Source organism: Macaca fascicularis, chromosome 1 (assembly GCF_037993035.2).
Source record: "Macaca fascicularis isolate 582-1 chromosome 1, T2T-MFA8v1.1".
NCBI classification, from domain to species: domain Eukaryota; kingdom Metazoa; phylum Chordata; class Mammalia; order Primates; family Cercopithecidae; genus Macaca; species Macaca fascicularis.
Genome location: NC_088375.1, coordinates 6,065,090 through 6,080,181, shown reverse-complemented (window position 1 = coordinate 6,080,181; position 15,092 = coordinate 6,065,090). Strand labels below are relative to the sequence as shown.

Genomic DNA, 15,092 nt, shown 5'->3' with positions numbered 1-15,092 from the left:
CATAGTCAAACTTTATAGAAACTTTATACAATCATTTATCAAATTTTGGGTTGCTTTTCAAGGTACCATTTATATTCACGTTTCAAGTGAACCTATGGACCAAGAATTAGCAGGCAAAATGTTTCTAAAGAATTTTCCAGCTTCATGTTAATAGTAGACCAAATGTTAGCCTTCACTAGTTTTGTTACAAAAACATAAAATAAACTGTTAAAGCAAAGTTGGAAAATGCAGAGCTTCATGCAAACAGGGAGGGTGGACATAACTAAAATAAACTAAGCAAAAAGCTAAAAGCAAAAGAAATAAAGAAAAGGAAGAACCTTATGCATTTCTCCATGAAGATCTCCTACCTCTTCTCTAGTGTCTATGGCAGAGCCAGGGGTGGTGGCAGCAGTGCTTACTGTGGTACTAGGGGCAGTGCCTGATGAAGTCACTGAATCTATCTCTCCTGCTACATCGTTGATCTCCCGAGCAATGAGAGCAAGATCTTGGCTGATCCTGGTAATAATTTTAGAAAAGAAGTTTAATCCCTTTTAAATAAACAGCTCTAGAAACAATCATTTTTGAGATAATCAGTCATGTAAGTTGTATATCTAATTAAATATTTGTACCCCAAATTAACTATTAACTATTTTATAGTTAATATAATCAAACTCTTAAACCTTAATTCCAAAATTAAGATTGATGAAACTAAACTCCAAATAACCTACAAGACATCACCTTGATAAATGTACTTTAAATACCCTTGAGTAGAGATATGCCCTTAACATACACTGTTAGTGTTAATGACTAGCATTAATATATCACAGGGGTTCTTAAACTTGGGGAATAATGGATAGAATTCAAGGAGTTCATGAACTTAAATGAGAAAAAACAATTACAATATCATTTTCACTAACCTCTAAATGACGTTTAGCATTTCTTTCAATTATAAATACAGGCAACAAACCACAGTGGTATTAGCAATACTGGTGATTTTTGTCATCAACAGAGATCACATTACAGTTGCTACAGGTATCTTAAAACATCATTTACAGTCATCACTACTTCAAAATTAGTGAAGTCATTAAACACACAACAATAACATTTTATTTAATGTTAATAAAGAACCATAAATTACTCTACTACTTTCAAATATTTTCATAACTGAATTTCAATATAATTGGATTTCTTTGTAATTCTTTTATGTTTACACCTCAGAAGGGCTCTACAAGCTTCACAAGATGGCCAAAGGGGTCTACAGTACCGAGAAATTAAGAACTCTGCACTCTTCAGTAGGGCACTTTACACTATGCACAGCACCTTTAGTACATGTTATGTCACTTGAGGCCCACCGAGTTCTTTTGAGGTAGGATTTATCTGACTTTATCACAATCTCAGAGAACCTGAATGGCTTGCTCATGATCACATATTTAGACGTAGCTAAGGCAGGACCGGATCCAAGCTTTAGTGCTCATTTCCATAAAGCCATTTGTATTTTTAACTACATGGACTGAAGAACTAAATAACTGTTACCAGTGATAATCAAAGGGGAAAACATATTTTTCTTTTAGATTTTTTTTTTTAAGAGGGAGAAACTTACAAAACCTACCACTGATATTCCTGTTTTTTGAGAAACATTTCGTTTCAGTAAGATATTAACGTTTTCCAAGTTGCATCCACTGCCCATAAACTCAATGTGGCTATATCCACAGAAAAGGTTTTGGAATGACAGAATATTATTAAAAGTATATGTGAAAGTTTCTGCAACTTCAAAATCCAAAGGAAATAAAAAGTAACTTAAAAAAAAAAGAAAGAGCCTAGGAGGTCTGGCTATATTGCCCAGGCTGGTCTCGAACTCCTGAGTTCAAGCAGTCCTCCGACCTCAGCCTCCCAAATAGCTAAGATTACAGACATGTGCCTGGCTTAAAGTAACGTTTTTTTTTAACTTACGAAAAATGTAAGTTTGAAAGACTTTCAAGCACATTAGTAATTACATAAAAATTTAGATTTAAAAAGAGAACTAGGTTGAAGTTATGGACCAACAGAAGCAATTTATGGTCAATATATAAACTTTGTAAGAAATGACAGTTAATTCCTCATTTATTTATCAACACAAAAAGGCAGGAAAAACACCAACAAATATTTACTGATTCCTTATTATGTGCCAGGCACTGTGCTAAGTCTTAAATACTACAACAATGAAGAAGCAGAAAGGATCCTTGTCCTCATGAAGCTTAGAATAAATAGAAGGCACCCTTATAATATAATGAGTACATTACAAAGCAGCTTCATATTCCTCAACTCATTTAATTCCCACCACCACTCTGTAAGAGAAGTATTAATCATCTTGTTTTCCAGATAAGGAAAATGAGACACAGAAGAAGACGTGACCATTTTTTTGGCCAAGGTCACAAATAGTTAAGTGCCATAAATCTTTTCACTATGCCATGCTATATCTCACATGATCGCTCCATATATAATTTTAAAAAACATATTAACTGTTGATGTGATTCTTTTGAAAATGTGTTTAAAGTGTTCCCTTATATAATATAGCAAATCCTTGCAATTCCCCAAAATAAATGAACTAAGATGAGAAACAGAATAACGAAGCTTAATGAGATAAAATACAGATAAGCATCAGTGTATCCAAAACACTATTTTTCATTAAAGTTTTTTTATGCAGATGATCTGTACAATGAAGTTTCTAATATTTGTGGAAAATAGTATAAATTAATTAGAAAAAACATGGACAACAGCAATCTCCACATGTGATACGGTAAAATATGTATTAAAATGAGCAATTCTCAATGTATACACAACATATATTGTTGATTCGAAAACCTAATTGATATTTTAACATTTAATTCCACTTTATTACAAAATTTAGATAAGAAAATAGCACCAAAGGAACAAAACAGAAACTAAGGGTTCAGTTCTCTAACATTAGTCCAGTCTTTATGTTTTCCCGAGTGTCAGAACCACTGACTCAGTTTCAACAATTCTGTAGAAGTATGCATTATTTAAGAAAAAAAGGTGAGATAACATGATAAATGTACTTTAAGTCACAAAGTTTGTAATTTTTCTATGTAAACTATCTCAGTCATAACACTTTTTTTTTTCACTGAAAGGCTGTACACTGGCAAAAATAATTGTACATTTTGGGTATATTGGAAGATTAAAGGATATGTTAAAAACTACAGTTCTCGTGATATGCATACCCAACTAAACATACAATCTTTGCAAGATTATATATCATTACAACCACAATAGAAACAAACTATCATACTTTACTGATTTAAACTGCCAACAAAATATTGTTTTAAATTAGCTATTTAAAAATTTGCCTTATTTATTATTATTTTTTGAGACGGACTCTCACTCTGTTGCCAGGCTGGAGTGCAGTGGTACGATCTCAGCTCACTGCAACCTCTGCCTCCTGGGTTCAAGCGATTCTCCTGCCTCAGCCTCCAGAGTAGCCAGGATTACAGGCATGCGCCACCACGCCCAGCTAATTTTTGTATTTTTAGAAGAGATGGAGTTTTACCATGCTGAACAGGATGGTCTTGATCTCTTGACCTTGTGATCTGCCCATCTTGGTCTCCCAAAGTGCTGGGATTACAGGCGTGAACCACTGTGCCCAGCCAAAAATTTGCCCTATTTTTTAATAGCACATTAGTTTTCAAAAGTTTTTACATGTAAAACTTTCCAGAGGATACACACATGAACCACTGGAATTAAGTTTCCTTTGACATTACTGGAAAAAAGCAACTGGTTGGCTATTCATGAAGTATACTAGCTTTAGAATCCTAAAACCAAAGATAATGACAGCAAGTCAAACCTCCTGTTACTTTAACATTGGCTAAGAGATCATAACTGTAATGACTCAGCTTTTAAGAAATAATTTAGTCTAGTTTGTAAATGACCAGAAGTGTTAAAATGTAAAAAGAGTTTAAGGACAGACATTTAAGGGTCGTTGCAGAAAAGCTCATGATTTCCACACAATCTAGAAGAGTTTAGTAAGAAAAAAAAAGTTTTGTAAGACGAAAAAGGGCTAGCCAATTTTCCCAGCACCGTTTATTAAATAGGGAATCCTTTCCCCATTTCTTGTTTCTGTCAGGTTTGTCAAAGATCAGATGGCTGTAGATGTGTGGAAAACAGTGCGGCAATTCCTCAAGGATCTAGAACTAGAAATATCATTTGACCCAGCCATCCCATTACTGGGGATATACCCAAAGGATTATAAATCATGCTGCTATAAAGACACATGCACACGTATGTTTATTGCGGCACTATTCACAATAGCAAAGACTTGGAATCAACCCAAATGTCCATCGGTGACAGACTGGATTAAGAAAATGTGGCACATATACATCATGGAATACTATGCAGCCACAAAAAAGGATGAGTTTGTGTCCTTTGTAGGACATCGATGCAGCTGGAAACCATCTTCTTAGCAAACTATCGCAAGAACAGACAACCAAACACCGCATGTTCTCACTCATAGGTGGGAAATGAACAATGAGAACACTTGGACACAGGAAGGGGAACATCACACACCAGGGCCTATTGTGGGGAGGGGGGAGGGAAGGGATAGCATTAGGAGATATACCTAATGTAAATGATGAGTTAATGGGTGCAGCACACCAACATGGCACATGTATACATATGTAACAGACCTGCATGTTGTGCACATGTACACTAGAACTTAAATTAAAAAAAAAAAAAAAAGATGAAAAAGGGGATATCAGCTGAAAGGTACTCAGGAAAGCTGGAAAAAGAAAATATAAGGAAAAAAAGTCTAAGGTCAATTATTCTAAGTGAAGTAACTCAGGAATGGAAAATCAAACACCACATGTTCTCACTTGTAAGTGGGAGCTAAGCTATGAGGATGCAAAGGTGTAAGAATGACAGGAATTAGCTTTTAATCCTTGTATCAATTATGAACCCGTTTAGAACATAGGCTCTGTGTTTCAGGTTTTTTTTTGCCTCCCCAACAGTGGCAAATATGGTCAGCGATTCATAAAAAATATGATTGATAATAGGATGCACCAGGGAAACTTTGAATCTGAATAGAGATCATGGTAATGAGATACGGGAAGAACAGAGAAGAAATTAGTGGTCCCTCTCCCTCCCAACTCCTTGCAATGGTATAAAAGCCAGTCAGCCAAATAATAAAGAGCCGTATTATTTTTGCTGAGTCAAGGATCCTGTATCGGGCCCCAAAACTTCAAAGGTAAGTATAAAGTAAAAATTCATAAGCATGTGGCTAAAAAGTTTTTTATTTCCATAGGTAAAAACAAATGTTGTTTCATTAAGGATTTGGTTTAGCTTGCATTTTTCCTTCTAAGTGATTAGCTCACTCACGCTCTCCCCTGCACCTCAAATAGAACAAGTATAGTGGTTTAAGGTTTACAAGGCACGGGAAGAAAAAAAAAAAAAAACCGAGATATTAGCAAATTCACTTCATTTCATTTAAAATTCTCATTGCTTATACAACGCAGGAAAAAGTACACTTGTAAGAGACCCTGTAATAGCACACAGAGGGGGTAAAAAGTCAAGCTAGAAGTACATGAATGCTGGCACCAACTGGACCTATAAAATAGGACATATAAGGTTTTTACTTTGTGTATGAGCAAAAAGTTCTAGATGTTCCCTAACCAGTAAAGACCAACTGTGAATCCCCTGTCTAGAGGCAATCCAGATGGAATGCTCAGTATCACTGGCTACGCAGCACGAACGCTTAGCAAGGTCAAATAGATACTTGGAAATTCTATCTCAAATAAAAGATAGAATTCTTATTACTACACTGCCTACAAATAAAAATACAGTACTTGTTTTTGGCATACAAAAAAGTACCCAGATGAGGCTTTAATGTGATAAGGCTGTAATTTTAAAAAATGTACATGCCTTGTAAATACTTATAACTACATTTTCCCCTGAAGGCTTTTCCTGGTTTTGGCCCATCATTCAAGATTATTTTTCTCAGCAGTTAAAAGCAATGAACATAACCACATTTATGCGATTCTGTCATTAACTGGATCTCTTCTTTCTTTTTTATTAGACAGCACCTAATTTTAATACAGCCTCTGGCTTGTGGTAAAGCCACATCTGATCTTCAGTTCTTCTTGACATGCCTTTCATACAGATGTGTTACCATTGTAAACAGCTCAAGCTGATCCTAAGAAATTCACCTAAGGTTTCCTAGAAATGTCATTCACATGAGTTCTGTATTTTAAACCATGACTTTGAAAATGAGCTATGTAAAAATCTTTAGAGTTTGACTTAAAAATTTTCAAATTGGAATCTTAAGCATTTAAACTATTCACGGCCTACTGATAATGAGCTAGATTTCTTTTAAAAAACAAAAGAGGCCAGGCACAGTGGCTCACACCTGTAATCTCAGCACTTTGGGAGGCTGAGGCAGGTGGATCATTTGAGGTCAGGAGTTCAAGACCAGTCTGGCCAACATGGTGAAACCCTGTCTCTATTAAAAATACAAAAATCAGCCAGGCATGGTGGCAGCGCCTGTAGTCCCAGCTACTCGGGAGGCTGAGGCAGGAGAATCCTTTGAACCTGGGAGGTGGAAGTTGCAGTGAGCCATGATCACGCCACTATACCGAAGCCTGCGCAAAAGAATGTGAGACTCTGTCTCAAAAAAAAAAAAAAAAAAAGAAGAAGAAGAAAAAAATCCAACAAAACAACAACAAAAAACAAAGGAGACACAGACAAATTTGGGAAGACTCCAGGCATTATTTATTCAACAAAATTTATTTGGTATCAGTTGGGCGTGGTGGCTTACCCCTGTAATCCTAGCACTTTGGGAAGCCGATGTGGGCGGATCACCTGAGGTCAGGAGTTCGAGACCAGCCTGGCCAACACGGTGAAACCCCATCTCCACTAAAAATACAAAAAAATTAGCCAGGCGTGGTGGTATGCACCTGTAATCCCAGCTACTCGGGATGCTGAGGCACGAGAATTGCTTGAACCTGGGAGGCAGAGGTGGCAGTGAGCTGAGATCGTGCCACTATACTCCAGCCTGTGTGACAGAGTGAGACTGTCTCAAAATAAAATAATTTTAAAAATTTATTTGGTATTTACAAAGCAATGGTTATGAATGATTTCATGATCTCACTGTACAATAAAGAATAAAAAGTTCAGTCAAGAGGCTTAAAGATTAATTTATGTATTGATTAACTCACATATTTGACTTACATATCAACTATAAGGAAGGTTCACAAAAAAGTCTCCTAATGAAAAGGAAAGATCTTTCTCTTCCATTAGTGGAAACTGTCAGTTAATTTATTAGACGTTAGTGGCATTGTGATTCAATAATAGAAGACCTTAACGAAAAAAATTTGGCAAACCCCATTCTTTATGCAACAAAAGTATGGAGAACTGGGACAGAGTTACTCTGAGCCACAAAAGGTTTAGGATGGGATAATAATGAATTGAAATTGGAGGTTTCTTTTGGGCAGCAAGAGCAATTTAATGAGTGACCTGATTACAAAAGCAGAGTTCGAACAAAGTACATGGAGTCTACTAGCTATCAAGAGACAGGGATTTAATTTTTTTTAAGGCACCTCAAATTATTGTCAATGAAATGTTTATCACTACAGATAAGTTACATTTGGTAAAATGTAGAAAGATTCTAGTCTCGAAACTAGACTTATGAATGTGCTTCAAATAAGCAGAGAAAGTCGCAAATAAAGAGGTAATTAAGAGGGTAACTTTGCAGGTTTTAGCAAACCCACGCTATCTCCACCAATGACAAAATCAGTAAGTTAAAAGAAGATGGTCTGATGTCATCTGACAGGAAAGTACTTAATAAACAAGACTCGAGATAGCCAGAATATTTTTAGAAACCCGGGTAGAGACTATGAGGAAGGAATAATGAAGTTTTAGGAAATGTGGGAAACTACAGAGAAATTGAAGAATCATTGTCATCTGAACCTATGGGCAGATGATTTATTTCCCTACTCTTGCTCTTTGGATCTGAGTAGCCCAACAAAATAACAGGGCCTAGACTTTAGATATTATGAATCAATAAATTATGTCTTAAAACTGACTTAGCAGATATGCCTTATTCCTTGATTAAGGTAGTTTTCATTTCCATAATATTTTCTCCAAAACAAAAAACATTTTGGTATTATCAAAGCTCACCTCCACTCACAACTCTAAATGTAGTATATCCTTCAATTATATTATAATTAAAGACTTGTTAGCTAAATTGCAATACACAGAAAAGCATTATATTACCTTATATACAATAAGAAAACCCATACCATTTAATTCTGACAACTAAATTGGTTCCTACCAACAAAACAAACAATAAAAGCACAAAGCTTTTAATAATGTATTAAAATTACAAGTAATTTGGTTTTTTACTGTTAAGATTACCACTCATTCATAACTGTAACTGCAAATATTTTAGGCTTGAAAAACATAAACCATAGTCCTATTTTAAAATGTTTTCAAAGAATTTGATCAGTATTCTTTTTACTTGAATTTCACTAATAAAATTATGTGTAAAAGACTCAGTAATAATAAAAGCTTTTTGTCTTACAATGCCAAGTGAGTTTCATTTGGGGTCAACAAACCAGGGAATGGGACTGATAGGTGTTCTGTGATACATTTATTTTTTTTTAGACAGAGTCTCACTCTGTCACCCTGGCTGGAGTACAGTGGTGCGATCTCAGCTCACTGCAACCTCTGCTTCCCGAGTTTCAACAATTCTCCTGCCTCAGCCACCTGAGTAGCTGGGATTACAGGCACCCGCCACCACACCCAGCTAATTTTTGTATTTTTAGTAGAGATGGGGTTTCACCATGTTGCCCAGGCTGGTCTCGAACTCCTGACCTCAGGCGATCTGTCCGCCTTGGTCTCCCAAGTGCTGGGATTACAAACGTGAGCCACCGCGCCCAGCCGACACATCTATTTAATGATCACTTTAATATTAAAAAATAAGCCACTTACATACCACTGTTTTTACTAAGAGGACAAAAACATTTATAATAATTAAGTTTGGACTGAAAATTTGAACAAAGCATTGGCTGGGATTCTTAAGCACAAATAAGGTAAGCCTAGCATTTTATAAACTGTAGGAATGTAATGCTGATTCTGAAATTCCAAGTATATCTGGATTCTCATAAATTTAAATATGTGAGATCTACAGAAAATTGAAAACTCCAAATAAAGTTCTAACTATAATCATAAACCACTGTTTTCTCTGTATCCCTCTTAAATATAACTAACATTTATTGACTACTGACTATATGTCAAGCACTAGGTTAAGTATTTGCATCAACTTGTCACCTCTCTCAGGTTGGCACCATTAAGTCCATTTTCCAGATGAGATCACTAGAGCACAGTTAACTCACCCAGGGTCACAGACCTTGTGGTCGAGTTGGGTTTGAATCTCAGAACAAGAATATGGTCTGAGTCCACAGTCCATATTCTTCACCATTCAGCTACACTGCATCCCTGTCACTGAGGTTATCTCAGAGTTCAGCTGCATTTGCAGCTCCCTCACCATTCCCTGGTGACACCATTTACTGGCTCCAAGTATTTACTCTTTGCGAATGACTCTACATCGATGAGTCTAGCTCTCACGGCTTCCTGTTTCACAGCCACGGTTCAACTGTCTGCTAGATTTTTTCACAGGGCTATCCTTTAGGCATCTTGGTGTCAGTATGACCAAAATACAACCTATCTTCTTTTTCCATACCTTCTGGGTCCCCTACTCTCACCAATCTCCCATCTGACCAACCATGGAACCATTTTAAATTCTGCCTTACTATTCCAGCAACCATCAAAAGCTAGGCCTCTTGTGCCACACAGCCAAGTTGTGGATGCACAGGAAAAGTTCTTGAAGTAAATTAAAAGTGCTACTCTAGTGAACACAGGGATGATGTGAAAGCAAAACAGCCTAAATAGCCTAATGCTGATATGGACAAAGTCTGAGTGTCCGGATAGAAGATCAAAACAGCCACAACATTCCCTTAAGCCAAACGAATCCAGAGCAAAACCCGAACTCTCTTCAACTCTGTGAATGCTGACAGAGGTGAGGAAACTGCAAAAGAAAAGTTTGCAGAGGTCGGTTCATGAGGCTTGAGGAACAAAACCATCCCCTTAACATAAAAGTGCACAGAGAAGCAGCAAGTGCTCATACAGAAGCTGTAGCAAGTTATCCAGAAGATCTAGCTGAGATAACCGATTAAGGTGGTTATAATAACAACTGGTTTTCAATGTTGATAAAACAGCCTTTTATTGGAAGAAGATGCCATCTAGGACTTTCATAGCCAGAGAGAAGACAATGCCCAGCTTCAAAGCTTCGAAGGACAGGCTGACTCTCTTGTTAGGGGTTAATGTAGCTGGTGACTTTATGTTGGAAGCCAACGCTCATTTTCCATTCCAAAAGTCATAGGGCCCTTAAGAATTATGCTAAATCTACTCTGCTTGTGCTCTACACATGGAACAATAAAGCCTGGATTACAGCATATTTACAGTGTGGTTTACTAAATATTTTAAGCCCACTGTTGAGACAAACTGCTCAGAAAAAAAAGATTACTTGCAAAATATTGCTGCTCATGGACAATGTACCTGGCTACCTAAGAGCTCTGACTGAGATGTACAAGGGGATTAGTGTTGTTTTCATGCCTGCTAATATCCATTCTGCAGCCCATGGATCAAGGAGTCATTTTGACTTTTTGTTGTTGTTGAGGTAGAGTCTCGCTCTGTCCCAGGCTGAAGTGCGGTGGCACAATCTCGGCTCACTGCAATCTCCGCCTCCCAGATTCAAACGATTCTTCTGCCTCAGCCTCCCGAGTAGCTGGGATTACAGGCGCATACCACCGTGCCCAGATAATTTTTTTCTATTTCTAGTAGAGATGGGGTTTCACTGTGTTAGCCAGGATGGTCTTGATCTCCTGACCTTGTGATCTGCCTGCCTCGGCCTCCCAAAGTGCTGGGATTACAGGTGTGAGCCACTGCGCCTGGCCCATTTTTGTCTTCTAAGCAGAAAATGTATTCCTTTATTTAAGAAATACATTTTGCAAGACTATAGCTGTCATAGGTAATGATTCCTCTAATATATCTGGACAAAGTAAACTGAAAATCTTTTGGAAAGGATTCACCATTCTATATGCCATTAAGGACATTAGTGATTCATAGAGGAGGTAAAAATATCAAGATTAACAGGAGTTTGGAAGAAACTGATTCCAACTCTCATAGATGACTTTGAGGGTTCAAGACTTCAGTGGAGGAAGTCACTGTAGATATGGTGGAAACAGCAAGAGCACTAGAAGGACTAGAGGTACAAGTGGAGCCTGAATATGGGACTGGATTGTTGCAATCTCATGATAAAACATTAACAGATGAGAAGCTGCTTCTTCTGGATGGGAAAAGAAAGTGGTATCTTGCAATAGAATCTACTCCTGGTGAAGCTGTTGTGAGCACTATTGACTTGACAACAAAGGATTCAGAATATTACATAAACTCAGTTGATAAGCCGGAGGCAGGGTCCGGGAGGACTGACTGCAGTTTCGAAAGAAGTTCTACTCTGGGTAAAACGCTATCAAGCAGCATTGCATTGCTACAAGGAAATCTTTCATCAAAGGAAGAGTCAATCAATGTGGCAGACTTCACTGCTGTCTTATTTTAATTAAGAAATCGCAGCCAGGCACGGTGGCTCACGCTTGTAATCCCGGCACTTTGGGAGGCCGAGGTGGGAGGATCATGAGGTCAGGAGAGCGAGACCATCCTGGCTATCACGGTAAAATCTCGTCTCTACTAAAAATACAAAAAATTAGCTGGGCGTGGTGGCGGTCACCTGTAGTCCCAGCTACTCGGGAGGCTGAGGCAGGAGAATGGCGTGAACACGGGAGGCAGAGCTTGCAGTGAGCCGAGATCGCGCCACTGCACTCCAGCCTGGGCGACAGAGTGAGACTCTGTCTCAAAAAAAAAACAAGAAATCGCCACAGTCACCCCAGCCTTCAGCAACCACCACCCTCAAATAAGTCAGCAGTCATCAGCAGGGATGTAAGACCCCATGCCAACAAAAAGCTGATGACTTACTAAAGGCTCAGATGATCACTGGTGTTTTTAGCACTAAAATATTTACTTGTTTAGGTATATACACTTTTTTAAGAAGCAGTGTTACTGCACACAGTATAGTGTGAACATAATTTTTATATGCACTAGGAAACAAAAAAAATTATGTGACTTACTTTATTGAGATATTTGCCTTACTATAGTGGTCTGAAACCAAACCTGCACTATCTTTGAGGTGTTACTGTAGATAATCATCCAGTATAATTTTTTGGTTAAATATATTTCATTTGGTCATCTGTAAAGCTGGTATTATAGCTCTATTTACCCTAATATTCATGAAAGTCTGCATCATGTCTTATATTCCTATTAGATGGAAGTTAACATCTGTATTCATAACAGAGAAACTGAGGCAGGAGCTAACAAAGCACATGCATCAGGGATACCTGAAAGAAACTTTCCCTCGTCAAACTGAAGACCAAATATGCCATATCTCGCTTATATACTTTATATTCTAAATGGAGCTTGCTTTTGTGCTTTAAATTTAAATGCAGGTAAACAGTTACTATGTACAGATTAACAAAGTGCTGATCAAGTGAAATAGTCCTAAATTCTAAACAGAAAGAGTATGCTAAAGCATAAAACATTTTTATAATACATTAAAACTCACTATTATATTTTTCAAATAAAAGTGTCTTTACTACTCTTCAAATATTGCTCTTAGCACAGGAGTCTTCTAGGTGACAGTAGTAGTTCATGTAAATAAATAAAATTATTTCTCATATTCTACTTAGTTTGTGATTCACAGCCATTTGAAAATGAATTTTCTCACGCTAAGCAAACTTATCACTGCCCTATAGAAAATTACATATCAACATTTCCTTCCATATTTTGTATTTTTCCTTCTTCCTTCCACTACCCTCCTTTTTTCTCCATATAAAATAAAACAAAAAAACCCCACTTCTCTAGCTTTGAGATATATGTCTGGAAAGTGTATCTTGAAAAATTAAAATCCCAAAGTCAAGTTTTATTAGCATAGTGCTACTGACAAACTAGAGGGATAAGGCATGAACATCACTGGAGGTTAAATAGCCTGGCCTTAAAGTCCTGCCATAGATAATAAAAAGTACACATTGATAATAGTAACACTATGCACATAGCAAAATAGAACCAAGTGAAAATACAGTGTATAACCCTTATTCCCTCTTCTGTTTGTATTACAACTATTTTTTTATTTGAGGGTAGGGAAGTGTATTTGGCTCAGAAGAAGGGTTTTAGTCTTTCTAGTTTGGGGTAGAGGGAGCTTGAGAGAGGAGGCCTCCTGCCAGGAGGCATCTAGACATACAGGCACCACTGGATCTTTATATGGACGTCTTTTTCAAGGGAAGGGGAAATATGATGAGACAAGAGTAAGACCTGTGGTTGCTAGCTGAGCCTGAAAGTACAAAAAATGTGTCAAGTTGCTCTCTCTACAAGCATTTTGTTGGCCCATAATGATCCATGGATGCCAAAGCACATATATGCCTTTCCTCTAACTAGAACAACTGGCTTAAAATGCTTCAGTAATTACTCTACTAAAAAGCTATTTGTATGTTAAAGCAAAAATGTTTCAAGCAGCACAATGAGATTAGAAAGGCATGTTTTCTCCAAGAATAAAAGCAATGACAAGTGAATAGTCTTTAAAAATAAAAAACTAAACATCAAACCAATGAGCCAGAAAAAACACAATTCACAGAAGTCAATGAAATAAAGAAAAAAAAGATGAACATTAAGATAGAGTAAAATTTTGTTGTTTTTTAAAACCATCTATGAAATATTATGTATAAACTCTTTAATAACGTTCTCAAGTATACAACTTGAAGATTAAGGTCTTAAAGACAGAAGTAAGCTTAGTATGTACACAGTGAAAATGTTTAGGTAACAAATGGTATAGTGCAATAAAATTTAACATCTCACAAACTTTAAACAAAAAATCCTTATATTTTAAGTACTATAACGTCTGCTTGAGTATAATCTCTCTTCAAAGTTCAGCCATAGTAAGTTATTAATTATGTTATTAATTAAAAATCATCTGCAGCATAAATTTTATTTTTTGTACATAATCTAAATCTAAAAGTTACTATAGACATATTTATTTAATCTTCAAAATAATCATATTTTGTTTTACTTACTAAAGGGTTGAACTGACCATACTTAATGAGCTCATAAAAGTATGAGTGAAAATCTGCTTACCCTAATTCTCTCCAGAGAGCATTAGCCACATCTCTAACATGTATACTATTACATCTTTGGAAGTTTAAAGGAAAGTAATCCATAAATTGCCTGCACAGTTCTTAATTATGTAGATCTGATACTGCCTCCCTTTCAAAGTTATACTTACTTATCACCATCTATAAAAGAAACTCTTAAAAAGGGAGGAGAGGGGAGAGAGAAAAGGTCAAAATAAATCAGTTCTACAATATGTTAGTGGCACAGGTATAGAAAAAAAAGGAAAAAAGTTGGATAGAGAGTAATACTACTGACTAAACAGAGTTCACAGTTATCTGTGGATTTCAGTTCTTATTCTACTAGTACAAATGAAGTACAAGCTAAACTCTGTTACCAAGTTGTAACGTTCTTAGAAATTTTCAGTTCTTAAAGGTAAGTTCTGAAAACCAACCTGGCTATCTCTTCTCGATGAGCAGTCCAATCTCGGATGTAGTCTTCCTGCTCTTTAATCCGGTGCTTGAATGAAGAACTAGTAGGCATTGCTGATCCAGCGCTCTGCAAGCGAGTGGTTTTCAGGGCTGGAGAAGTACGTAGACGGGTATGTTTAGGGGAATTACGGTTTGATCCAAATTCATCTTCTGAGGTGGAAGCATAATCAGTAGGAAAGCGCCTCCATCTTGAATTTACTAAATTAGTTTAATTATTAAAAAAAGAATTATTATGTTATCATTTAAAGGAGGTAAAAGTCATGACTTCAAAACACCATGAGAGCGCACACACAGCACAATTTTCAAAAACTGACATACACATACCTCACAAAAACCATAAGTCTACTACTCCTTAGAGATAGAAACATTACA

The 15,092-nt window shown here is 36.7% G+C and overlaps 1 protein-coding gene across 22 annotated transcripts in view; it reads right to left on the bottom strand.

The window, feature by feature from the left end:
- Positions 1-15,092, bottom strand: part of CEP170 (centrosomal protein 170) — a 128,984-nt gene that overhangs the window by 17,527 nt on the left and 96,365 nt on the right. For 6 of the 22 annotated variants that reach the window (XM_015433418.4, XM_065531497.2, XM_015433496.4 and 3 more), the window contains 2 exons: positions 14,684-14,918; positions 318-495 (listed from right to left, as the gene is read on the bottom strand). In XM_015433418.4, the coding sequence (XP_015288904.1) occupies positions 318-495; positions 14,684-14,918 (413 nt within the window). The remainder of the gene's footprint in view (positions 1-317; positions 496-14,683; positions 14,919-15,092) is intronic. The other 16 variants (XM_005539637.5, XM_074034937.1, XM_005539640.5 and 13 more) reach the window with 5 other exon arrangements.